This window comes from Peromyscus maniculatus, chromosome 8 (genome assembly GCF_049852395.1).
Source record: "Peromyscus maniculatus bairdii isolate BWxNUB_F1_BW_parent chromosome 8, HU_Pman_BW_mat_3.1, whole genome shotgun sequence".
NCBI classification, from domain to species: domain Eukaryota; kingdom Metazoa; phylum Chordata; class Mammalia; order Rodentia; family Cricetidae; genus Peromyscus; species Peromyscus maniculatus.
The window spans coordinates 74,625,976-74,652,274 of NC_134859.1; the positions used below are offsets into that span (position 1 = coordinate 74,625,976).

Below are 26,299 nucleotides of genomic sequence, written 5' to 3' on the forward strand. Positions count from 1 at the left end.
AACGAGGTCACATGGGAAGGAGGCGGGCTGAAAACTGGAAGAGCTTGTTCAGTGGGGTTTGGAGGGCTGAGAACAGGAGGGAAGTGACCGTGGCTAATGAGCTGTCCCAGACTGTGCCTTGCGGAATGCTGGCATTCAGAGGCACTGTTGACCGCCAAGGGAGGAAGGAGTCAGAAAGGGCCTTGTCTCTTCCAGGAATAAGAAGAGAATTGTTATTGTAAGTACAGTAATAAAGCCCGCTCCCATTTCATGAGCACTTGCTAGGTGTTGGTCTGTGCTGGGCACTTGCTAATCATTATATCTGGTCCTCGGGATGAGCAGAAATCTTTTTGTTATTGTTGTTCTCATCCTGAAATGAAGGCTACGAAACTCAGAGAGTAAGTTGCCCAAGGTCCCACAGGTAAATAGTGAGATCGTTTGAATTTGAACCTTACCTTTGTCTTGGAAGGGAATTAAACCAGAAGGAATGAGTTAAAGGAAGAACATGGACTTAAAAATATGAAGTAGGGCTGGGGGCCGCATCCATGCATGTTACCCTAGCACTGAGTAGGCTGAAGCAAGAGAGACAAGAGTTTAAGTCAACCTAAGCTACACAGCAAGACCCTATCTCTAAAACAAAGCGTGAAACTAGGGGCCAAGAGCTAGAGTCCACAGCTGGAGTCCACAGCTGGAGACCTAGCTATTCCAGAGGTTAAAGCAGAAGGGTTTCTGGAGCCCAGAAGTTCAGGGCAATCCTAAGCAACATAGCAAGACCATGTCTCTTAGAACAAAAGGATTACAACGTAAGACACCCCCCCACACACACACACACACCAATTTTCACGTTTTTTGCCGAGGAGTGTAAGTGTGTGCAAAGCCAGTTCTAAACCTAAGTGATCTGGACCTCCCTCATGATACCTCTAAGGACCATCCCAACCCGTGGCTTCTCTTGAGAACACATACCACCCACCAATCCTTAAACTTCTCCAGTTTCTGGGAGCCCTGCCCAGCCACACCCTCCGTGAATTTTAAAAGTCCCCATTTGGTATCACTGAAAGAATGGGTGGGCCAACGTTTTCCTATTTGTGATTAGGAGCCCTTGCATCCTAAGGAAACAAGTGTCCCTAGACCTGCTGTCTCCCCAGGAGCCTTCCTTTTGGCTGGAATGCCTGGAAGGATAGGTGAAGGCTGCCTCTGTGTTCACTCAGAACAAGCTTCCTAGCTAGGTCATGAACGGTCTTGGTCGGAATGACTGGTTTGCATGTTTAATCTGAGGATACTTGATACTTGTAACCAAGTCAAACCATGCAAAAATGTGGAGAGAGTGTTTCTTACACTACTGATTGGACTGTACAAGAAATGTTACCTATTTTCTGTTAAATCTGTTCCCAAGGCCCCATCTCTCAAGGTGAACAGAAATTTGGTGCAAGGGAAGCTTCCCTTTACAAAGGAAGGAGCACAAAACCCCAGGGTTTTATGAAACCTAGATTAGCTAGGGAACCCCCTGATACCCGAGATCATCACCGTAAATGCCTGTTATCCAGATACAGGTACTCTTGGAGGAGGAAGGGAGGAGGAGGAGGAGGAGGAGGAGGAGGCGCTGGGACTGAAGCTCAGTGGAAGAGCATTTGGCTAGCATGCACATGGTCCTGGGCCCCAGTCTCCAGCACTGAAAGAAAAAACAAAAGTTTGGATGTGTTTCTTGTCTGTGGATGTGGCTCAGTAGGCCAAGTCATGGAGCAGCATGAAGCCCTAGGTTCCACCCCAGCCCTGGATCTGCCAAGTGTGGGGGCACATGCCTGTAACCCTAGCACTCAGGAGGAGGAGGAAGATCAGAAATTCATTCATCCTCCCTATATATTGAGTTTGAGGCTAACCTGGTCTACATGAGACCCTGTGTCAGAGAGGAAAGAAGAGACAGGCGAGGGCGGGGGGGGGGACCTGAGGGGGTGCACTCTTTCTACTGAGGTCCAGTCTCCCCATACCTATCGTTCACCCTTCTGCAGGGGCCATGCTCCTCCTGGGGCACAGGCCTCAGAGTCTCACTGCTTGGTACAGCCTAGACTCCTCTTCATCCCGTTAAGGTTCTGGAGGCAGGATCCTCGCCACACTCCACTTCTTCCTGCCTTCAGGACATTTGCACTTCCCCAGAGAGTTCACTTTTCACCCAAGCCAGGAAAGGAGCTCTTAGCCAGCCTTGGCTTTTGGCAAATGCTCCTGAGGCAAGGAGATGAAGGAGAGAAAAGTCAGGAAAGGAAAGACAGAAAGCCATTGTTCCTTCTTATTCTTCCAGTTCCACGGTCCTCCCTCACCACTTTCTGCCTCTCCCGGCTTTTCCAAAGCAACCATTGCCAGGGTTTTGGTGTATGTACACTATGCTGTCTTAAGAATCACCTGCCAGCCATCCGGCTGTAGAACCTTGATAACCAACAAATCCTGAGCAGCCCGTGCCCAGCAGGCACTGACAGGACAGTGGGGGGACAGGTGGCCTGAGGGACAGGGAGGGAAGACAGCAGACAAATGCCCAACAGTGGGATAAGACTATGATTAGGGAAATGCAGGACAGATCGGCAAATGCCGGAAGTGTGTTTAGGGAAGCGGAGCAGGTGGTTATTTTTGGACATGGAGTGCGGGGGCGGGGGTGATAGGAAGAGAGAGTAAGCCATGAGGCAAGCCCAGCCCAGACACAGCCTTCAAAATCTGTGTCCGTGTGTCTCTGATAGGCATGCACACACACGTGATTTGTATGTGTGGACATGCGTGCCATGGCACACATGTGGATGTGAGATAATCAACTTTGTAGAGTCGACTGTCCCCTACCTTTGTGTGGGTTCCATGATCAAGGCCCACACAGAAAGTACTTTTCCTCACTGAGCCGTATCCCCAAGCCCAGACCAGGCGTGGAAGAGTGCAGACTTCATCCCAAGAGCTGTGAGGAGCCGGGTGAGGGCTTTCCATGGAGGCGAGCACGCTCAAGTTAGTGGTTAAGCTACCGTGCTGCAGTATAAGGGACGAGGAAGGTATGGCAAGCCTAGTTAAGAAGTTTCTAGTGATTCCGGGTAGCAGTGATGGCGGCCGTTAAAGGAGCTGGGCTGCGTTGGGAAGAAAGAGGAGCAAAGAGACAGCTACCTGGACTCCTGAGCCTCCCACTTTATGATGAACCTGGAATGATGACCAGATGGTTCCTCTCTGCCTGGGGCTGCAGGAGAGAGAGTCTCTGAGCAGCCTCAGTGAGAAGAGTCATAGTGGAGAAGTGTTTGTATAGAGCCAATCAAGTTTGGGGACTTTCTTTCCTTTTTTTTTGAGACAGGGTCTCAAGGTGTAGCTCTGGGTGTAAATCAGGCTGGCCTCGAACTCACAGAGATCCTCCTGCCCCTGCCTCCTGAGTCCTGGGATTAAAGACATGAGCCACCACTGCCCAGCTTATTTGTTGATTTCTTACATGTTGATGTTTGAAGGAAATAGAGGCGACTGGGTGGGTAGCCCCTGGCTGGGTGATGGGTAGATTATGCTTCTGATCCCCAAGACAAGGAACACTGGAGACCCAGTTTTAGACTACACAGTGATTCGGTCAGTCTTGAGCAGGCTGGGTTTGAGGCATCTCACTTAAGATTCTTCACACAGAAGGGTGTAGAGACTTTTGGACATAGGGATCTGGCACTCAAGAGGAGGCTGTAAGTAGAGAACCATGGTTGTGGGGTTGGTTGGGTCACTCAAAGAATGTGTGAGGAGGACAACATCCTGGGGGGGTCACCAGCATTCTAGGAACTTGTTTTGGGGGTCTTTTGACTTTACAAATATATAATTGGCCAGTCATGATGATGCACACTTATAATCTCGGGACTTGGGGGGCAGAGACAGAAAGCTTACAGGGAAGAACAATGGAAGTTGCTTCTCTACATAGTCTGTCCCTGTCTCAAACAACAGGAAGTACCCCGTAGAAGTAGTGAGACAAATAATTTGGTTATGAGTGGGACAAGGATATCTATCATGCTTTCAGAGTCAAATGTAAACACTGAAGCTCAGGCTGGCCTGACACTCACTGTGTAGCCCACGCTGGCCCGGGACCCATGGCTTTCCTTCAGTCTCGGCCCTCTGAGTGTTGGGATTACAGGCATGTGACACCAGGCCCGGCTCTCCCGTTTCCCCCCTTTAACTTATTCTTCTATTCGGTTTCCTCCGATCCTGCTGGTGTCAGGTACCAGCCCTGGAACTCTTAACCTTTCGGTGCCTCAGGTCAGAGGAGGGACAATGGGAGCTTCTACCTCACAGTGACGTGCAGAGAACAGTGCTCAGAACAGTGACCACAAACGGCTGTTCTGCTCACGATCACTGCTGGCGGAGACGGTAGTAATTGCAGTACTGTTCTCTGACTGACTGCATTCATACTGAGCTCCAGGACTGCAGAGGTTGGAATCCGACAGGCTAAGTTCTAATCTTGAGTGACCTTGGCTTCTCTGAGCTCCAAGCTCTTCCTTATACATGGAGGTAGTGCCTGCCTCACAGTGAAATGAGGCCTGAAGCCCTGGAAGGCAGAAGACATTCATGGTGGCCCGTCGCCTCCCATTCTCTTACCCTTGGATGCTGGTTCAGAATCAGACAGTCTGCTGATTCCAACTCCCGCGTCTCCTCTTCCACCTTGCCAGAGGCATCCTCCAACAGGATGACAGTTCTCCAGGGAGGCTCAGGGACAGACAGAGTGGTGGGTAAATATTTGCAAATCTTCCCTTTCCAGATCTGCCCTCTGCTCAGTGGGAGAGGTCTTGGGGTCTTAGGGAGCTGGCCTGAGGAGCGAGGGCAAGCTAGTCAAAGCAGTGGACTTCTGTGGCTCATTTCTGTGTCCCAGGAGTTTCTGTCCCGTTGGCACAGCTGTGTCCGGCTCTCCTCCGCACCTCCTCTGGCTCCTGCTGCTCTTCTCAGCCTCCTCCCCTGCTGCCCTGCTCTCACACCTGACCCATCTTCCCACAGACCCATCTCAACCTGTGTTCTCAGGTACAGGTGGCTTCCTCTGCCGGGAATGACCTCTCCCCTCTTTCGTGGGTCAGCCCCTGATAAAGCTGTCAAGTCGCCCTTGCGAAAAACGCTCTCTTCCTCATATGGAATTGTAGGTCTCTGCTTCTCGTGTCCTCCAACAGTCTCTTGAACACGCTAGCATCAGGACCCCCACGGTGCCGTGTGCTTACACGGCCCAGCCAGTGGGAGCCTGCAGGGTTGGTAGGATTAAGAATGACTGGAGAGCTGGGGAGATGGCGTGCATGCGCAGTAAAGTGTTTGCCATACAAAGTGGAGCTCCGCCCCCAGCACCTTGTTAAAAAGCTGGACACCGAGCCAGGCGGTGGTGGCGCATGCCTTTAATCCCAGCACTCGGGAGGCAGAGCCAGGCAGATCTCTGTGAGTTCAAGGCCAGCCTGGGCTACCAAGTGAGTTCCAGGAAAGGCGCAAAGCTACACAGAGAAACCCTGTCTCGAAAAACAAACAAAAAACAAAACAAAACAAAACAAAAAAAAAAAAAAAAAAAAAAAGCTGGGCACCGGCTGAAAAGATGGCTACTCAGTTCACTGGCCACTCTGGCAGAGGACCTGGATTTGGTTTCCAACACCCACATGGCAGCTCACAGCTGTCTAGAAGTCTAGTTTCAGGGGATCTGATGCCCTCTTCTGGCCTCCTCAGGCACCAAGTACCCAAGTTGTGCACATTCAGGGCAAGCACTCATACAGACAAAATAGAAATAATAAACCTTAAAAAAAAAAAAAAAAGGTAGGTATGTTGTGCACACATGTAGTCCCAGTGCTGTGGAGGCAGACACAGCCAAGTCCCTGGGAGGACGCTGGCTAGCCAGTCTAGCCTAATTGACAAGCTCCAGGCTCAGTGAGAGACCCAATCTATTAAAGTAAGGTGCATTGAGACTTCCAGGTTCAACCTCTGGCTTTACTCACATGTGCACATACACACAAAAATGAACATGTGTAATACACACACACACACACACACACACACACACACACACGAAAGGAATGGATGGATGGTTGGATAGGCAGACTGAAGCCAGCATATTCATTGAAGAGAAAACAGCCCAGCCTCATGCCATTCATTTTCTGGAGACAAGAGTGTATACCCTTTTTCCCACACCGAGGCTCCATCACCACCAAGCCAGCAACCCTTAAATTCTGGAAATGAGAATAGAGCCACTTCTTCCCACCCAGAGAGGTTATTATCAAGGCTATGATGCAAAGCAACATAGTACAGATCAATTGAGAACCTACTATGTCTGAGTCAGTAAGAGATGAGCCTGAGGAAGCTTTCAGAAAGCTACTGTGGTTTTAAACCCATAGTGGACATCATCATCATCAACAACAACTTGAAATTCTTTGTGGTTCTTCTGGTGGCTCTTTCTGAAAGCACTTCAAACTTTAGCATCAGCGGAGAGTGAAGTCTCAGCCACTCCTGTGTAGGAAATTACTCTTTTGCCGAGACATGGGAACCCCTCACCTGTAGGATTATCCAGGGACAAGCAAACACAACTTGTTTTCATTCGTTCGTTCATTCATTCATTCATTCATTTATTATGTATACAGCATGTATGACTGACTGCAGGCCAGAAGAGGGCACCAGATCTCATTACAGATGGTTGTGAGCCACCACGTGGTTGCCGGGAATTGAACTCAGGACCTCTGGAAGAGCAGCCAGTGCTCTTAACCTCTGAGCCACCTCTCCAGCCCACAACTTTGTTTTCTTACCACTTTGGGAAAATTAGATTCCAATATGTTTTAGAATTGTCCTGAATGAAGGACTGGTGGGATGGCTCAATGGGGTTGTCAACAAGCCTGAAGACTCAGGTTCAACCCCCTGGGTCCCCACAAGTCATCCTCTGGCCGCCACATATACACCGTGGCAAGCATACCGCATGTGCACACAGATGTGCACACAGAATAAATTAAATGTCATCATTTTTCAAAGAATAGGCTGTTTAGTAAAGGGTCTCATTTCTCTGATGAAGGGTCTTAGGATTTCCGTTCACATAGCTGGCCCGTTTTTTCTTTAGTCATTATTCTGTACCAGTTTGGCTTAGAGGTCAAGTCTTGGATTTGGACCATCCATAGTCCCAGAGCTGAGACTGAGAATGGGCAGAGATGGTCCCATCTCTACTGTGTCATTCCTGTGGTCAGGGATTGTGTTATTCAGTCCTTAAGTCCTGGCCAAGCTTCATCCAAAGACAGCCTCCTCCAGCAGTTTGCTTGATCCCATGATGGGCACAGGGCACTCACAGGCAAAGTGAGAAGTAGGGGCGGGTGTAATGAATTAGAAGACAGAGGCCAGAATCTACAGGGCAGTAGCTGTCGAGGCATCCCAAAAAGCCACCAGTGGCACCTGACACTGCCTTCAAGGACAGAAGGACAGAAGGCAGAGCACATGAGCACTCTCAGAACCTGGAGGTTTGGGAGCACATAGAAGGATCAGGAGACACTGTGGTCAGATGGAGAAAAGACATCTGTATTTGGTCCGTTTGGAAAAGTATGGTGTAAGGGTCCTGCAGCTTTCTCAGCAGGTTCTTCATTTAGGTCCTGTCTGCAGTACCCCTCCTTCCCATCCACCCCACCCCGTACCCCCAGCACCTCTGAAGTGACAAATAATGATTACTAGTTTAATATGAAACTACCTAGTAATAAGACTGTTTTTGAGATATGGTGACCTGAAACTCACTGTGTAACTGGCCTCATACTTCTGGCAAACCTCCTGCCTCTGCTTCTGGAGTTACAGGCATCAGCCATGCCCAGAGAAGGCCTACTCTTTCATAGTTCCGAGAGACCTACTCAGCCAGCAAGATGGCTCGGCAGACAGAAATACTCGCAATGCAAGCCTGGCGACCTGAGTTCGATTCCCTAGATCCCATGATGGAAGGAGAAAACCAGCCCCTGGAACGTGTTCTCTGTCCTCCACATACACACCATTGCACCTATGTGCTCACATGCACACACACACACACACACACACACACACACACACACACATTATTTTTAAACATTATTTTTTTAAAAAGAGTCCACCCTGAAACCTGCCGAGAATGATGTCGACGTGTTGGGTTCTTGGCCGCAGCTCATGCCTGCTCCCCAGGGCTCCTCTAACGCAGGTCTCTGTCTCTCTGCAGTCCCACCCCCTGTACCTGTGCAACGCCAGTGACGACGACAACTTGGAGCCTGGATTCATCAGCATCGTCAAGCTGGAGAGTCCTCGGCGGGCTCCCCGCCCCTGCCTGTCACTGGCCAGTAAGGTAGATTCTCACATCACACGTTCTCAAACCACATGGCCTCAGCTGCACCCAGCGCTGGGCTGTGGGGACCCTCTGCTCTCTTGCCCCCTTGTCTCTTAGAAGGATAAGCCCTTGAGGCTGGAGAGGTGGCCCGGTGGTTGAGAACTCTGGCTGCTCTTCCAGAAGATCTGGGTTTGATTCCCAGCGCCCATATGGCGGCCAACAACCATCTGTAACTCAGTTCCAGGGGATCTGATGCTTTCCCTGGCCTTCCCGGGGACCAGGAACAAAGGTGGACACAGACACACACCCAGGCAGAACACCCACACACATACAATAATAACAAGGAAGTTTTGTAAGAATGCTAAACCTCACTCCCTCAAGTTCCCTTAGCTCTCAACCCATCTGAGAGAGGTAGAAATTCACCCTTTTGTTACTCCACCAGCAGTCCCAGGACTTTTGTTTCATCCCAGCATGAGTTCCCACCCCCACCCTCCCACCCCCTCACCCCACTCTATCTCTTAGAAATTCATGAGGACTTGCCCTTCCTCGGCACAAGAGCAAATCAAGCCAGCAAGCGAGCTAGCAGGAGGTACAGGGTGGGGTGTCACTTAAAGGTTTTTTTTCACACTTCAGAAACATCTGCTGAGCACCGAGCAGGGTGGCTCACGCCTGTGGTTCCAGCACTTAGGAGGCTGAGCTAGGGTTGTTGTGCATTCGAGGTCAGCTCGGGCTGTATAGTAAGTACGAGGTCGTCCAGTGCTGGATAACAAAAGCCTGACTGAAAAAAAGGAAAACAGAACAGCAAGTGGAAGTTATTACTCTCCCTACGATGTGTACACATTTCCTGTGAGGTTTGTTAACCTTGGGCCTGCAAGATGACTTTGGCTTGCACAAGGGTCCATCTGTAAATTAGGGCTGGGGATCTGGCTCAGCTGGCCTAGACTGCACGCCCCTCCCTGAGTGTGTTCTCTAACCTTCCCTAAAGCCAGGCTTGGTGGTACCTGCCTGTCATCCCGGCCCTCCAGGCGGAAGGCAGGATGATTAGAAATTCAAAGTCACCTCAGTCACATGGTGAGTGTGAGGCCAGCCTGGGATGTATGAGACCCTGTCTCAAAATGAAAACAAAACAAAAACTCAAACAACAAAACAAAATACCCCCCCACTAAAATGTAAATTAATTGCCACATTTAAAAACTGAAAAGAAACCAGACAGTGGTGGGACAGGTCTTTTAAACCAGCAGAGGCAGAGGCAGGTGGACCTCTGTGAGTTCAAGACCAGCCTGGTCTACAGGGCAAGTTCCAGGACAGCCAGGATTGCACAGAGAATCCCTGTCCCGAAAAAACAAAACAAAACAAAAAAAAACTTAAAATAATGTTCAGTCGGAAGACACTTACAGACCTGCCCCAGGTCCTCGCGACCTAGACTGGCTGAAGACGTCCACAGGCCTGCACCACACCTGGTTTCCTGCAGTTCTTTTAACACAGTATTGCACAGCCTGTGCACACGTGACCAACTGTAAGGGTGCTTCCGTGCGGGGGGCTTTCTCCTTGACCTCTGCAGGAACACGGTACTTTTTTAAAAAAAAAAAAATACTTATTTTTAGCTGGGCATTGTGGCCCTTGCCTTTAGTCCCAGCATTTGGGAGACAGAGGCAGGCAGATCTCTGTGAGTTCTAGCATTGTCGGAGCCATAGAGAGAGATCTTGTCTCAAACAACGGAAAGATTTATTTTTATCTTCCGTGTCTTGCCTTCCTACATATATATACGTACACTACCAGCTTGCCTGGTGTCCTTGGAGGCCAGAAGAGGGCATCCAGTTCCCTGGAGCCAAAGTTACAGATGGTTGTGGGCTGCTGTGTGGGTGCCTCTGTCCAATCCTGGGTTGTCCTGCAGGAGCAGCTAGCACTCTTCACCACTGAGCCATCTCTGGAGCCCCAAGGACCACATTCTTTTAGAAGAGTGTGCACAGACACTGTAGCAAAGAACACCCTTTGGGGTGCTCGGTAGGGCTCTGCCTTTCCCCGGTGTTTACTGTAATCAGGAGAAGTAATGTGCCACAATATCAGTAGTGCTTGAACTAAAGCCATCATAAAGTAACAACTGAGCCAGGCATGTGGCACAGGCCTGTGATCTCGGTACTCGGGAGGCTCCGGGTGGAAGGATCATCGCTACAAGCTCAAAACCAGCCTGTTCTACTACATTGCAAATTTCAGGCTAACCAAGGCTGCCGGCCGAGATCTTGTCTCCAAAACAAGACGAGGGCTGGGGATAGGTAACTCAGCTGGTAGAATGTTTGCCTACTGTGCATGAAACCCCGGGTTCGATCCTCATCACCGTGTAAATCGGCCATGGTGGTGCACACCTGTAATTCCAGCTGTCGCTCCACAAGTTCAAGACCATGAGCTGCATGAGACCGTGCCCGGAGAAAGGTCAGACTAAAACAGCAGCAGAAAGCATGGTGGGGTTGAAAAGCAGTACCTTGCCTCTGCCTGCTAACCAGGGCTCTTGTCCTTCCCTGCATGCACCCAAAACCTAGTGCATTCAACTTTGTGTTGCTGTGGCAAAACACCCAAGAGAACCGTTTCTGAGAAGGAGGACTCATTTTGGCTTATGGTTTCAGAAGCTTCAGGCCATAGTAGAATGCTTCAGTGTTGCTGTGCCTGTGCTGCAGAGGTGGTCCATCGTGGTAGGAGAGCATGGTGGGTAGAGAAGTTCATAGTACAGTGGCCCAGGAAGCCCTGCACCCACCCACCCAACACACACACACACACACACACACACACACACACACACACACACACACACACACACACACACACACGGCTAATCTAGTTAGTGTGCTTTCTCCTTTTCTCCCTTCCCCTCCATCTGTGACCTCAGTCTTTGGGATGGTGCTGCCCACTTTAGAGCAGGTCTTCCCCTTTAATTAAGCTCCCCAGAAACATCTTCACAGACACACCCAGAGCTACCCTTCGCTAGTCCCCTAGGTACTTCTCAGTCCAGTTAAATTGACAGGACGAAGCCCCACACCTGGCTTCTCTCTCGTTGCTGAGGGAATTGCCCTTCCTCCAGCCATGCCGGGTGTGTGTGTGTGTGTGTGTGTGTGTGTGTGTGTGTATGTGTGTGTGTGGGTCCTGTCATCCGACCTGGCCAACTGGTGTTTGTTTGCCTAGGGTTCCCTGCTCAAATGAGGTTTGTAAGGTTACTAATAAGGATGTTCTAGCTACATCTTTTGTCTCAGAAATCTCAAAGGCTAAACTGAAGTACTTAATTTTGCTTTGGCTTTATAGAATTCTCTTAAGTTCAGTGTGTTATTATATAATAATAATTATATAACAAGATAAATAATATATATGGCTAGTTTAGTGGAACACACACGCACACACACACACACACACACACACACACACACACACACACACACTATGGCTCCTAGGAAGTGTAAGGGAAAGAAGGTCTTTGGTAAGAAAAAAATTGAAGCCAGGCAGTGGGGGTGCCCACCTTTTATCCCAGCACTCAGGAGGCAGAGGCAGGTGGATCTCTGTGAGTTCGAGGCCAGCCTGGTCTACAGAGTATGTTACATGAAACCAAGACTGTTACACGGAGAAACCTTGTCTCAAAAAACAAAAACAAACAGAAAAAGAAAAGAAAAAATTGAAAATCACTGACCCCAATTGATTTCTGCTCTGGTTTTCCCTTAATATTAATGGTACGTCAGGTGTGGTGGCACATGCTTATAACCCCAACACTCAGGAAGTGGAGGCAGGAGGATTAGGATTCAAGGTCATCCTTGGCTACTTATCAAGTTCAAGTTTAGCCTAGGATTGATTGAAGAGATCCCCTTAAAAAAATGAATAGATGAGCCAGGCGGTGGTGGCGCACGCCTTTAATCCCAGCACTTGGGAGGCAGAGCCAGGCGGATCTCTGTGAGTTCGAGGCCTGGCTCTATAGAGCCACATCCAAGAAAGGCACAAAGGTACACAGAAAAACCCTGTCTCAAAAGAAAAAAAAAAAAAGATGAAAGGAAGCAGGGAGAGGGCAGGAAGGAATTTCATGTGTGGGGGTGTTCTGTCTGCATGCATAGCTGTGTACCACATGCATGCCTGGTGACCTCAGAGGCCAGAAGAGGGCATCAGACCCCCTGGAACTGGAGTTACAGGTCATCGTGAGCCATCATGAGAGTGCAAGGAATTGAACCTGGGTCGTCTGAGAGAGCTGCCAGTGTTCTTAACTGCTGGGCCATGGCTCCTGCCCTAGTTATGAGGATTTGATGAGACGGTGCAGATGCCAACTCATAGCCCAGTGCCAAGCACAATAGTAATCGTTCACCAATGACTACAGTGACCATCACGTTGTCACACACGTTACCATTCCATACTGGGGGCTGTTTATTTTGTTTTATTTAGGTTTTTCTGGGGATTGAAGCCAGAGCATTGCACATGCTAAGCGTGTGTTCCACCACTGAACAGTCTTTCCAGGGTCCCTGACTCCTTGCACACATTACAGTTCACAAAGGCTGCTTTTGATTTGATTTTTGATTTTTATCTATCTATCTATCTATCTATCTATCTATCTATCTATCTATCTATCTATCTAATATTTTTTCCTCCTTGTCTCACTTGTGCTTCTCTGAAACCCTTGCCATAATTCTTCTGGACTTTTCCATTCTTGTAACTGTTCCTACCGGGTCTCCCAGACTGGAGTCTGCTTCTTTATCAGCTCCAATTCCCCTGTCATGCCTGGACAAGTACAGAGGCCTTTTGCAGCTGGGTACCAAGATGGCTGCCCCCCAGTCGTTAAGAGAAGGCACTCGGGTGGCACACACCTGTAATCACAGCATGCAGGAATACTGAGTGAGGAGGGTGGTGAGTTTGAGACCAGTCTGGGCAGCATAGTGAGATTGAACTGAAAGAGTAGATGCTCTGGAAGCTGAAGTCCAGGATGATCAAGTCCAGTCTTCGCTGTTTATCAGTTGTTGTCCATGGACCAGTTCAGGCCCTCTGAGTCTTGGTTTCCTTACTGTCTTAGGGAAAATTAAAGAATAAATGAACTCATGCATACAAACCATATATAATAGTTGATATAATAGTACCCTGTGCCGGGCAGTGGCGGCAGTGCACGCCTTTAATCCCAGCACTCGGGAGGCAGAGCCAGGCGGATCTCTGTGAGTTCGAGGCCAGCCTGGGCTACAGAGCGAGTGCCAGGAAAGGCGCAAAGCTACACAGAGAAACCCTGTCTCGGAGTAAAAAAAAAAAAGGCACCATGTGCCAGGCACAAATTTAAGTACTTGACATGGATTAATTAATTAATGTAGTTCTCACAGTAGCTCTGTGAGGTAGGGCCTGTTTCGTCCCAGTTTACAGAAAAGAAAATGGAAGCATGGAAGAGTTTCCCCAAAGTCTCACAGCTAATAGTGGGAGCAGAGCTGGGGTTCCCACTTAGGCACTCTGGATGGGGTAGATCTCAGTAAGAAGCGCATGCCTCTCCTTCTACCATTGTTCTCAAGCTCAGCCTGGTACCACTTGTCCTCTGAAGCCTTCCAGCGTGACCCCAGCCCTGTAGGGGCAGAAATCCCTCCCTCTAGCGCTCCTCCCAGCAGATGGCGGTCTTTGGGCAAATGGACTTTCAACAAAATGTTCTGCTATGTCTGTGTTTCTTGGAGGTGCTGGGGCTGGGGGGCTGGAGGTGGGGAGGGTTAAGGTACTTTCCCCTCACCCCACCCCCAGAGGGAGCTGCTTCACATTTGTCTGTTTTGTGTGAGACTGGGGACCATAGAACTAGAGGAAAAGGCATTCTGAGGTGAAAAGTTTCCACTATTGTCTGTTCCTTCTGTTTGTGCTCTGGAATATCGTTACGAGCATTCTGGTTTTATGTGCATAGAGTCAGGGCCTTCCTAGCTTAGTAGCTCAGGCATAGTGGGTGCTGTTGCATTATGGATGAGCAGGTGATCTACAGAAACAGCCACTGTGGTCTGCAAAGGACAATTTAACAGCTGACTAGTGGACCAGGAGACAGGATTCCAGCTCCCTCTCTGCATGCTCTGGATTGGTTCCTGGTACAGCTTTGCTTGCTGGCCCAAGGCCTGGCCTCCAGAGAGGACTCTGCACTGTCTTTCTGAAGCCTGGGATCCTCGCTGTCTTCTAGGTTCCACTCCTCAAAGAGACACTTGGTAGCTCCTACTCTTGGGTCCAAGCAGGCAAGAGGTTCAGAGAGCCCCGGCTTGGACTGCAGTCCATCCCCAAATCTGCTTTCTGTCTCTAGAACTCCGGACCCCAGAAGCCACCGCCAGAAAGTCCTGTTTATTTTCTTCTGTTGGCAACTCTCTGGACTCTTTGATCACTTTTACAACTTTGTAATTATGGGCTGTAATGGGCTAGGGTGTTTGAACCCCACAGTAATTGCTTTCTACTGTTCCTACCCCAATTCTTCAAAGAGAGCGGGGTGAAGAAGTAAGAAAATCTGCAAAGAAGGGAGCCCCCATGCTCCTCTAGGCCACACTGAGCCCGGAGTCTTGGGTATGGGAAACCTGAGGCCCTAGGAATCTCATCCTGTGACTACTGGGTACCCAACCCACTCCCAGCCCATCCCTGGGCTATGCGATTACCAGTAGGATTAACCTATTGGGTTCCTTTCCCAACACTTCTTTTGTTGTTGTTTGTTTGTTTTAAATTTATTTAACTTTATTTTATGTGCATTGGTGTGAGGGTGTCCGATTTCCTGGAACTGGAGTTACAGGCAGTTGTGAGCTGCCATGTGGGCACTGGGAATTGAACCCGGGTCCTCTGAAATAGCAGCCAGTGCTCTTAACCACTGAGCCATCTCTCCAGCTGTTTGTTTTTTGAGACAGGGTATTTCTGTGTAATCCTGACTGTCTTGGAACTCCCTCTGTAGACCAGGCTGGCCCTGGACTCAGAGATCTATCTGCCTCTGCCTCTCTAGTGCTGGAATTAAATTAAATTAAAGACAGGCGCCTCTGGTGCCAACACTTTTCGAAAGCCCTAATTTGGAGAGCCCTGAAGATGGTTTGGAGTAGGCTGGGCTTTCTGGGAGGAAGTGGTTAAGAGGAGAAGCTGCAATTTCTCAGTTTCTTCCCCAGTCCCCTGTAGAGTTTGTGAATTTCCTCGGGGCTTGGGGGTGGCAGTCACTTCACCTAGGCAGGCCCCGGGGAGGGACCAGCCCAGCTCCCTGGAGCAAGAGAGAAGAAAGGAAAGCTATCCTAACCAAAATAGGGGCCCCACTTCAGTATCTCACTGCCCCCTCCCCTGTCCCCTGCCTGCAGGCAACTGGTTCTGAGGGGCCCGCTAGCCCCTTCCTTCCCCTGCTTGGGGGATGGGGAGCAGAGAGCAGAGGACGAAGCTGCTCCCAGCCAGCCTGGCAGGGGACCTGCCACAACAGGCGCTCCCTGGGAAGCCCGCCTAGATCAAAGCTCTGGGGCTGTGACTAAGTCCCAGCACTAGCTCCTCTTCCTGCCTTGGTGACTTGCAGAAGGGTTAACTCCTTCACTGCCTGCAGGAAGGCCCCAAGGAGTCAGCAGGGTCCCTGGGGTGGGAGGTGGTACTGGAGGTGGCAGGCAGACGGACGGACGAGCCTCTGGTCTGGCCGGTCCGATTCCAGGCTGGAAACAGCACCTTCACAGAGCCGGTCCTTGTCAGTTAGTTGTTGGCTGTTGCGTTCTTATCTTCCTCCCCTCACCCCCACACGGGCCCCAGATTCCCTCCTCTTGATCTGTCTCTGGCTGTTATCTGCGCGGCTGCGCGGCCGCCGCTGCTGCGGGCTGGCTGGATTGTACTGGCTCCGCTGCAGTCTTGGCGCCCTTGGCAAACGTACACGTGCACCTGCGCACGGTTCTGTCCCTGTGGGAGCAGCCTTCTCAGGCCCTCCTCAATCCAGCCATCCTAAGGGAGGGGGCGAGGGGATCAAGCACCTGGACAAGGACTCCTTAAGGCCCAGAGTTAGAACCAAAGAGCTTGCTTGGCAAGCTAGAGAGTGTCAGGGAGAGATCGCCCCTGTGGGGGGCACTGAGGTGGGGATGTGCCATGGACGCTTTGGGTGAGCACAGTTGTCCCAGGCCCTCAGCACTTTGCCTGAGCCCCACTCCTGATGGGTGGAATTCCACAGCCACCTCCGGTTAGGCAGGGCTGGGTCCTCTGCTGCTCTCCCCATGTCCTCTCTCTCCCCCTTCCAACTGCTGGTCACTCCCTGCCCTTTGTTCCGGCATGCTTGATCCCTGAGCAGGGGCTTATCTTACCCTAGAACCAAAGCTGGTTTACTGGCACCCAGAAAAACCTGGGTGAGTGTTCCGTTTCAAAGTGAAAGACTGAACGCCATTCTTTGAAGGCAGCGGGCTGGGTCAGCCAGGGATCCCAGGCTCCCTGACTCCTTCCGCACGTACATGTGAGTGCACATCCTAGGGAGAGGTGCGATGTGCGCGTGTGTTCAGGGTTGAGAGCTACCCACGGCTGGGCTGTGACCTGGTCTGGCTCCAGACAACCCCCTGTGCTGTGTTTCCGCAGGCCCGAATGGCTGGCGAGCGAGGAGCCAGTGCCGTGCTTTTCGACATCACCGAGGATCGCTCAGCCGCCGAGCAGGTGCCGAGGGACATGCGGGTGTTCCAGGAAGGGGCTGGATGGAGGAAGGTAGGATTCCTGCGGGAAGCGGAAGTCACAAAGAGCCCTTGTGGGACTTTGTTCTCTGCAGCTGCAGCAGCCCCTGGGGCTGACCTGGCCAGTGGTGCTGATCTGGGGTAATGATGCCGAGAAGCTGATGGAGTTTGTGTACAAGAATCGGAAGGCCCACGTGAGGATTGAGCTGAAGGAGCCCCCGGCCTGGGTAAGCCCATCAGGCCTCAGTCCACCAGACCCCTGGAAACCGCTTCAGCCCCTAGCCACCTATCTCTGGGAATTTCTCCCACTTTCTGAGCCTCGTCTGTTACAGGGTGAGCAGATCGGCTCTGGTGAACCCTGAAGCTGTTTTCAGCTCTGTGGGTTCATGGCATAGAGTAGAGAAGCCTGCCTGCCTGGCCCGGGCTCTGACCCATGCCGTTCTCCAGCAAATAGCTCCCACCTTACACAGGGATCCTCTCCATTGCCTGCAGACACATGGGTCTCCAGATAAGACGTCTCACAGCTGCATCCAGAGATCCCTCTCCTGCAGCCCCAAGGCTGAGAGACTACCTGGTCCTTCCAGTCCCACCCTTCATCCATCCCTCAGGCGGGAGGCCCAGGGGATCTTTCAACTCCATTTCTTGACTCCAGTGTTCCCTCTGGACTTGGCCTGGCTCTTTCTAGAGTATGACTCTTTCTCCTCTCTGCCTCCCCCCCCACATCCCCAGCCAGATTATGACGTGTGGATCCTCCTGACTGTGGTGGGCACCATCTTTGTTATCATCTTGGCTTCAGTGCTGCGCATCCGATGTCGGCCCCACCATAGCAGACCGGTGAGAGGGGTGGGCCGCCTCCTACAAGAGGGCTTGGGTACAGATGTGCAGGTGGGAGGAAAAAGGTGAGGCAGACGGGCGGCCTTATGAAACAGTCTCCACCTAAATAAACTCTAGGCTCTCTGATGGTTTGAGGCTGCCTTTCCTCATATCTCTCATCCATCCATCCACCCATCCATCCACCCACCCACCCATCCATCCATCCATCCATCCATCCATCCATCCATCCATCCATCATATATACTGAGTAATATATATCAGTTTCAGGTGCTGGAAACAGTACTGTGAGTGAAGATGACAAAACCCCTTCGCTCTTTTTTTTTTTTTAATATTTATTTTTCATGTAGTGTTCTACCTGCATGTCTTAGCTGGCCAGAAGATGGCACTAGACTCATTACAGGTGGTTGTGAGCCACCATGTGGTTGCTGGGAATTGAACTCAGGGCCTCTGGAAGAGCAGTCAGTGCTCTTCACCGCTGAGCCATCTCTCCAGCCCCAGTCCTTCCCTCTTAAGAAGCTCTCATCCTAGTGGGAGGAAGCAGGCACTAAAAGAAGTGAAATGTGTGATGTGTGTGACGGCAACGTGTGCTTGCTACAGAGAAGAGGGAGGGAGGTACAGAGGAGCCGGCGGGAGGGGAGACAGGGTTAACCTTTGCTAAACCAGTCCAGGTGAGTCTACAGAGAACAGGAAAGGAGGTACAGAGGAGCCGGCGGGAGGGGAGACAGGGTTAACCTTTGCTAAACCAGTCCAGGTGAGTCTACAGAGAACAGGGAGGGAGGTACAGAGGAGCCAGTGGGAGGGGAGACAGGGTTAACCTTTGCTAAACCAGTCCAGGTGAGTCTACAGAGAACAGGGAAGGAGGTACAGAGGAGCTGGCGGGAGGGGAGACAGGGTTAACCTTTGCTAAACCAGTCCAGGTGAGTCTGCGTCGAGAAAATGACAGCACAGCACAGACCAGAGGTGGGTGAGCATGGGAGTTACTGTCTGTAACTCCAGTTCCAGGGGATCCAGCACCCTCTCTGGTCTCTATGGGCACTAGGCACGCACATGGTGCACAGACATACACAGACCAAACGCCCATGCACATAGACAAGAATAATGATTGTTTTTAAAGTTTCTCTCAAGAGTCATCAAAGGGAGAAAACATAATGGGATATAGCAGGTGGTGGGGTGGACGGCCACAGGTATGCATGAGCTTTGAAGGGATACTCCCCCAAGGGCAGTCACTGGGCTGTGTGATCTAACGGGGCGATGGAACTGAGTCCAGGCTGTGGCCCGGAGGAGAGGGAAACAGAGCCCTTGCCTCCCCCTGAACGCCATTCCCCTTCCCAGGACCCTCTTCGGCAACGGACAGCCTGGGCCATCAGCCAGCTGGCCACCAGGCGGTACCAGGCCAGCTGTCGGCGGGCTCGAGCCGAGTGTCCAGACTCAGGGAGTACCTGCAGCTCGGCCCCCGTGTGCGCCATCTGCCTGGAGGAGTTCTCAGAGGGGCAGGTGAGGTGGGCCAGGCTGGAGATGGAGACGGTAGCTGGGGCAGCGGTGGGGGGCTGCATCCTAACTACAGCCGGGTCTTATGTGTTGTTCCTAAGCTTGGGCATGTTGTTGGCTTCTAAGAAGAAGCATCAGTATTGTGGAGAGGGAGCCTCGTGTCAGGCCACAATGGCACTTTAAACCCATTATCTCGTGTTAGCCCCGTGGCAGAAGAGGGTGGGGAGCAGGCTGGGTTCTTATCCTCACCGACAGTAGAAACTGTTAAGACACTTGAGCCAAGCGTTGTGGTGCATGACTCGAATCCAGCATTTGGGTGATAGGAAAAGCAGGCTCAAGAGGTCAAGGAATATGTGAGACTATCTTTAAAAAAAAAAAAAAAAAAAGTAAAACCATGGGGCTGGAGAGATGGCTCAGTGGTTAAGAGCACTCACTGGCTGTTCTTCCAGAGGACCTGGGTTCAATTCCCAGCACCCACATGGCAGCTCACAACTGTCTGTAACTCCAGTTCCAGGGGTCTGAAACCTTCAGGCCAATGCATATAAAATTAAGTTTAATAGTTTTTTTTTTTTTTTTAAAGTAAAACCAAAAACAGAGAGAGAGAAAAAAACTTGCCCAAAGTCGTGCAGCTTAACACAAATCCACCAGCCATCAAAGCTCACTCCTCCATTACTCTCCTGTTCCTTTGCAAGGAGGTGACTGAAAGGAACGTTAGGGGGATCCTTGTAACCTTTGGTGGGGACACTCTTGTTCGCTTCAGGAGCTCCGGGTCATCTCCTGCCACCACGAGTTCCATCGCACCTGTGTGGACCCCTGGTTGCACCAGCATCGGACTTGCCCCCTCTGCATGTTCAACATCGTAGGTAGGAGGTGGGCCAAGGGCTTCCCTCACGCACGCAGATGGATCTAGAACCTAGCTAGCTAGCCTCTGGAAAAGGGTTTCTACTGTGGGGCTGAGGACAAGCAGCTGCCACCACGGTGGCTTTACTGCACACTGCTCAAGAGCACCTTGTCTGTCTGTCAGGGAGGGCTGTCCATACGGGAGCCATCTTCATTTTCTTAGAGTGTGTTTCCATGACAACATTGTCGATTCTAAATCCGGGTTATCTGCGAATTCGTTATTCTAATGTTCTGGCAATAAGGGCCCTATTCTAATAAAATCGGTGTAGCAATTTTCTCAAAGATGGACATGAAGTCCCCATCTTGAGGAAAAAGAACCTTGCGTTGGTCCATCCAAAGGGACATTGTTAGCTAATGGTGGCCCTGGACGAAAGAGCCCCAAATGGCAGGCGGGAGGAGCAGGGATTGATAGCCTAATGAAGGAAGAGGAGGAGTTACGTCCAGGCAGGGGTAAGTTTTAGATTAGATGGTCTTGGTTCCCCAGACTGAGTTGAGAGGCTATGCAGGATCAGAGAGTGTAGCTACGCACGCCTTTCTGAGTTCATTCTCTGTCTGAAGTCTGTGTCTGTGAGATCAAATGTCCGTGTCCTTCGTTCTTTTTCCCAGAGGGAGATTCATTTTCCCAGGCCCTGGGGGCCTCTCCGTCTTATCAGGAACCAGGCAGGAGACTCCACCTCATTCGCCAGCATCCTGGCCATGCCCACTATCATCTCCCCTCTGCCTACCTGTTGGGCCCTCCCAGGAATTCCGTGGCCCGGCCCCCAAGACCTAGACCCTTCCCACCCTCCCAGGAGCCGAGTATGGGCTCTCGGCATCAGCGTCTCCCCAGGGCTGCACATCTCCGGACACCAGCAGAACAGCGGCACCTGGCAGTGTCTCAGCACCCCTATGCGCGGGGCTGGGGGCTGAGCCGCCTCCGATGCACCCCTCAGCACCCCGAGGCTTGCCCAGTGGCCGTACGCCGGGCCAGGCCTCACGACAGTAGCGGGTCTGGAGAAAGCTACTGTACGGAACGCAGCGGCTACCTGGCAGATGGGCCAGCCAGTGACTCCAGCTCGGGGCCCTGTCACGGCTCCTCCAGTGACTCGGTGGTCAACTGCACAGACATCAGCCTGCAGGGGATCCACGGCAGCAGCTCCACCTTCCGCAGCTCCCTGAGCAGTGACTTTGACCCCTTGGTGTACTGTAGCCCTGAAGGGGATCTCAGAGGGAAAGGAACGCGGCAGCCTAGTGTGACCTCTCGACCCCGGTCCCTGGACTCAGTGGTGCCCACAGGGGAGACTCGGGTTTCCAGCCACGTCCACTATCACCACCACCGCCACCACCACTATAAAAAGCGGTTCCAGTGGCATGGCAGGAAGCCTGGCCCAGAAACTGGGGTCCCTCAGTCCAGGCCTACTGCTTCTCAGACTCAGCTCCAGCTGGAGCCATCTTTGGACCAGAAGTTCACCACACCCAACCCAGCAGCTCCTTCAATGCCCCCCAACACACAGCGGCCCAGGTCCCTGACAGAGCTAGCTCCTGGCCTCGCAGAAGCTGCCGGGCCCAGCCCCAACTCCAACCCCAACAGTCTTTTGAACTTGCAGAAATCCAGCCTCCCTGTCCGACACCCACAAAGAAAACGGCGGGGTGGCCCCTCAGAACCCTTGCCAACCTCTCGGCCCCAGGACTTGAGTGTGCACCCAGCTTGCCAGATTTCCCCCCACTACAGCCCCAGCCTGGCATCCCCTTGGCCTCCAGAGGCTCACCCATTGATCTTCAGGCCTCCAGGCCAGGCCAGGAGACTGCTACATGAAGCCCCAGGTCCCTGTTACTCGAGTTCACAGCCGGTGTGGTTGTATCCGCCCCCCTGCCAGCCTCTGGGACCATGCTCTCCTGGAGAGGGGCATTCCGAGTGGAGTTCTGACATGCCAGAGGGCAGACCATGCCCTTATCCATACTGCCAGGTGCTGCCAGCCCAGCCTGGTGAGTTTCCAGGGAAGCAGGTGTTCTGGGGAAGGGAGATTACACCTGGAGGTCACAGGGCAGATGAAAACATCCAAGGGGTTGTTGAAAGCTGAGGAGGGTGTACCTCATCTGAAGCACAGGAATCATAGGTGGTTCCCCGCTTCCCTGGGGGCCTTCTCTTCCAAACACTCTTGTTAATGAGGCCAGCCATGTTTTCATGGGAACTCATGGCATTTCTGTGTCTCAACCAATGGCACCAAGGTGAATCCTCGGCTCTAAGCCAAAGCTTTGATGTGTTTGCCCAGACCATCCTCCCTTTCCAAGGCTCTCACCTCCCACCCCCTCCCACCCCCTCCCACCCCCTCCCACCTTTGAGAGACATTATATGAACGGTACACGTCTTTACCTATAGCCATGGCCAGAAGAACCGTTCTCCCTCAAGAGAGGATCCTAGGGGTCCTGAAGACAAGGCCTGGGATCCTGGAGGCAGGGCTTGAGAGCCACTGCCATCCATTTCTTCATTTCCTCCTGATGACGTGCTTGCTACATGCGAGGTTCTAGGCAGGCTTCTGAGGACACAGAGCTTGCCCTCCAGGAGACCCAGAGCCATGGGGAGGCATGCATGCTAACAGCTGGTGTGTGGGATGGAAGGGTCCACAGCCGTGTGGTGTCTGATGGTTCCCTGCGGACTCTGTCCTGTCTGCTTTGAGTGCTGCCCGAGTCAGGCCACCTTCTGCTCTGGAGTCGGTGTCTCCCTTTTCTTCGGTCCTCACATCCACTGTCGCCCCCTCCCCGAGTCCACTGCTGACAGCCCCTACCCACACAGAGTACAGCCTGCAGGTCAAAGCAGGAGCCTCCCCCTGACGGGGCCGGGAAGGCGAGGGGCCCGCACACCTAGGGTTGCGTCACATTCGGATGGGCAGCGCAGCTCCCTCTGCCAGGGCCACCAGCCTTGCAATGAACTGTCTAGAACCAAACATTCTGTTATGTCCACGGGAAGGAAAAATCTAACCTAATGTGGCCTTCAGGGCTCCAGCACCAGCTAGCTCCCATCTCCCTCCCCTTCCTCTGCCCTCTGCTTTAGTCACATTGAGTAAACACTAATTATATAGTTCCTGCTGCCCAGAATATCCCACTAACTTCCCTGTCTCCACAAACCCAGTTCTTGCCATCCCTCTAACTCCAGCTCGAGAATCTTCAGTCAGAAAGGCTTTCCTCACTGCTGTGCCCAGATGTGCTCTCTCTCCTCCCATGATGCATCTCTTTGGACCCTAGTTCTGTTCCGCTGTCATAATATCCATGTGCATGCATGCTTTCTCTCCCAGCTTATTCTTTTGGAGAGTCTATTCAGCATATGGTAGCAAGCCAAGTTCACAATGAATGCTTAATGAATATTTATTGGGTAAATGAATGAATAGTAAGTACTGGTCATACAGCGGTTGCTGTAAGTATTTCTCTGGGTTTGTTTTTCTCTCTCGTTTCCCAAAGGGCCCCTCTCAGCTTTCAACCTACTCACCTTTCCAGACATATTTCCCGCTTCTCCCTCTCTGTGGTCCCTTCCCAGCCACAGTCTCCACAGGTGGGATTAGCAGGAGGCTAGCTGGACCCTCAGTGACCTCTTTTCTCCCCTTTCTTCTCATGCAGGCTCGGAGGAGGAACTTGAGGAACTGTGTGAACAGGCTGTGTGATGTGAGACGTGCTCCAACCAACAGTATGCTCCAGATGACTCAGGGTTCCACCCGGCACAGGGTTCCGCTCCTGGGAGAAGCAAGGGCATTAGCAAGCATCTCTTTTTGCCACACTTCCCAGGACCACTGGAAGAAGAGTGGTGATGGTGGGTGGCGGGGAGGTGCTGGTTCCTGCCCCCAGTTCTCAGTCTTGGCTGCGGAACACACCTACTGTGCAGAAAGTCTTGTGTCCAGCCAGACCTCCAGCCACTATGCAGTTGTGAGGTGGGTCCCTAAAGGCTGAGTTCTTCAAAGGAAGTAAGGGTGAATGTCTAGGTGTCCTCAAGGTGCTGCTCTTTCCCCAAGCCTAGATGGGTCCCCTGCTGGGTCTCCTTTGCCCCGGGCATCAGCTGCACACACACACCAGTGAGTTCACCTGAGTGCATGGCCACTTCTTGTCTCCTTTCAAGGCTTCACAGGGGCAACTTCAGCTCTGTGTTTTCCTTCTTCACAAAAGAACAAGGAGGTTAGGTGAGCCCCCGTCCCCAGGGAGGTCTCTGCGCCCTCTCTAGCTGGTGCCTGCCTCGGTGGTGCTCAGGGAGGAATGGTTCTTCCTCCCTGCTCTTAAACTGATCTTCAGTTGCAGGCTTCAGGAGCCAGGGTGTAGACTTCGGTCCCAGAGGCGAGGACAAACCTGGGATGAATCTTTTGATTATTCAAACTCCTTGTCACTCCAGCGACTCCAGTTCCCTTGAGGTAGAGACCAGGAGCAGAGTAACTCTTCCTCAAGGCTCGCCTGTCTCTAAATCCCAAAGCAGGCAGAAAGGAAGCCCCAGCAAACATCTGGGCAGAGGGAGGATGAGATGAAGGCAGAGAGAACAAGATTACAGCTGAGCAAGGACAGACTTCTTCTCAGAGAGGTTCTCAGAGCCAAGCTAGGGAAGAATAACATGTGACCTCATGGGTTTGCAGGGCCCAGAGGCCCACCTTCCCAGTCTAAGCCATACAAACCCACAGCCCAACAGAAGGTGTGCACATGGAATTGGAGCCAAAAGTTGGCCTGGGCAGCTTGTACCAAGTGGGCAAGGGCTGAGGGGCCTCCTGTAGCTCTTCATCCCAGGGCATCCTGACCATGGTTAGCCCCTCAGGCATTATCCTTGCCTGGAATGTGAATGTGGGGGCAAAATGGACACCGGATCCTACTAGGGAACCTTTTCTCCTCAAAGTCAGTGAGGAGACTGGCACCCAGGCACCCACATGGGTATTTATATCTGAACCAGACAGAAAGATGCTTGAATCAGGCACTATGTTGAGAAATGTATTTATTTGCTAATATATTTATCCATAAATATGATCTGTCTTTGTGGTTTTGTTTCATTATGGTTTTCCACTCAGAATAACGATTTCATCTTTTCTATTTCCTTTTTTTGAATTTTTTGAAGCCCAGCCTGACTCAAATTCACTTCATAGCTAAGACTAGCCTTGAACTCCTGATCCTTCTGCTTCCCCCTCCCAATTACTGGGATTATAGGCATGTACTGTTATTATGTCTGGCTTCGTATGTTGTGATATCAAAAGCTCATAAGGATAGGGTGGTTTTTAAATCCCCGAAACATGGCTTCATAGGACCAGAGAACAAAGCATGCCTGGGTTGTCATCACAATTCAGTTCTTTATCTGTATTGTACTGTTGCTCACTCTGATGCTTCAGTGACTTACTTTGTGACCTTAACCAAATACAGTGCCTTGGTATGTGTGTGTACACAAGTGTATTCAGGTGTGAGTTTGGGGCCAGCCTGATCTATGTACCAAGTTCAAGGACAGCCAGAGCTACATAATAGACCCTGTCTCTGGAGAAAACAACAAAACTATAAAAAAGGGTCTCTCACTAAACCTGGAACTTTGTTTTGACGAGACTGGCTGGCCCTGAAGCCCCTGGGATCTGCCTATCTCTGGCCCCTGTGATTACAGTTGCCCAGCTTTTATGTGGTGGGTCCTGAGCCAGCTCCCCAGCCAGCAGGGTGTCTGGCTTTTTCCATCAATAAAATGATCCTCCTTCAGAGTTGATACAAGGCTTACACGAGATAGCTTAGTGAAAATGTATTCCAAACTGAAAAGGTACTTCCCAGTGCTAGAAAGCATCTGAAAACCCAGTTACAGACCCCGTTTGAATGCATTTTGGGACAACCCAGAATCAGTCTTGCGGCAGTTCAGTTTCAATTAGAAGAAAGGCTGGAAGGACAGAACAGCAGGGATTGTGACTATTTATATCCCAGCGCTCCGATTCAGATAAACACAGTGACTACACTTTGTCTACACTCCAAGAACTGGTCCTGTCTCTGTATGAATTCCTGTGGGGGTCCCTTCAAACGGCACATGTATCTGGTGCCTTCTACAAATTCCCTAGGGTCAGGAGGGGCCTTGACTCTGTTCACACTGCACCATCCCTCATGCTGCTTCTGCATAGTCTGCTCAGGATTCTAGGTGTCTGGGTGCCCAGTTCAAAAGGCCAGGGATTTTGCGTCATACACTGTCCAATGGCGGCTGAGGCGGGGGAGTGCGTGAGAAGTGAGATCTCTAAGGTACAGATGCTCTCATGGAATTATGTCTAAATGTGCCAAGAGTTTTACA

General features: G+C 51.4%; 1 protein-coding gene across 3 annotated transcripts in view; it reads left to right on the plus strand.

Annotated features, from left to right (window-relative positions):
• Rnf43 (ring finger protein 43) overlaps positions 1–25,023 on the plus strand; it is a 72,837-nt gene extending 47,814 nt beyond the window's left edge. For 2 of the 3 annotated variants that reach the window (XM_042282573.2, XM_076577645.1), the window contains 8 exons: positions 8,126–8,248; positions 16,745–16,819; positions 16,929–17,060; positions 17,563–17,667; positions 19,000–19,161; positions 19,916–20,018; positions 20,662–22,020; positions 23,647–25,023. In XM_042282573.2, coding sequence (XP_042138507.1) covers positions 8,126–8,248; positions 16,745–16,819; positions 16,929–17,060; positions 17,563–17,667; positions 19,000–19,161; positions 19,916–20,018; positions 20,662–22,020; positions 23,647–23,690 — 2,103 coding nt within the window. In that variant the 3' untranslated portion in view covers positions 23,691–25,023. Of the gene's footprint in view, positions 1–13; positions 218–8,125; positions 8,249–16,744; positions 16,820–16,928; positions 17,061–17,562; positions 17,668–18,999; positions 19,162–19,915; positions 20,019–20,661; positions 22,021–23,646 lie in introns of those variants that run through there. The other variant, XM_042282574.2, reaches the window with a different exon arrangement.
• The last annotated feature ends 1,276 nt before the right edge of the window (positions 25,024–26,299 follow it).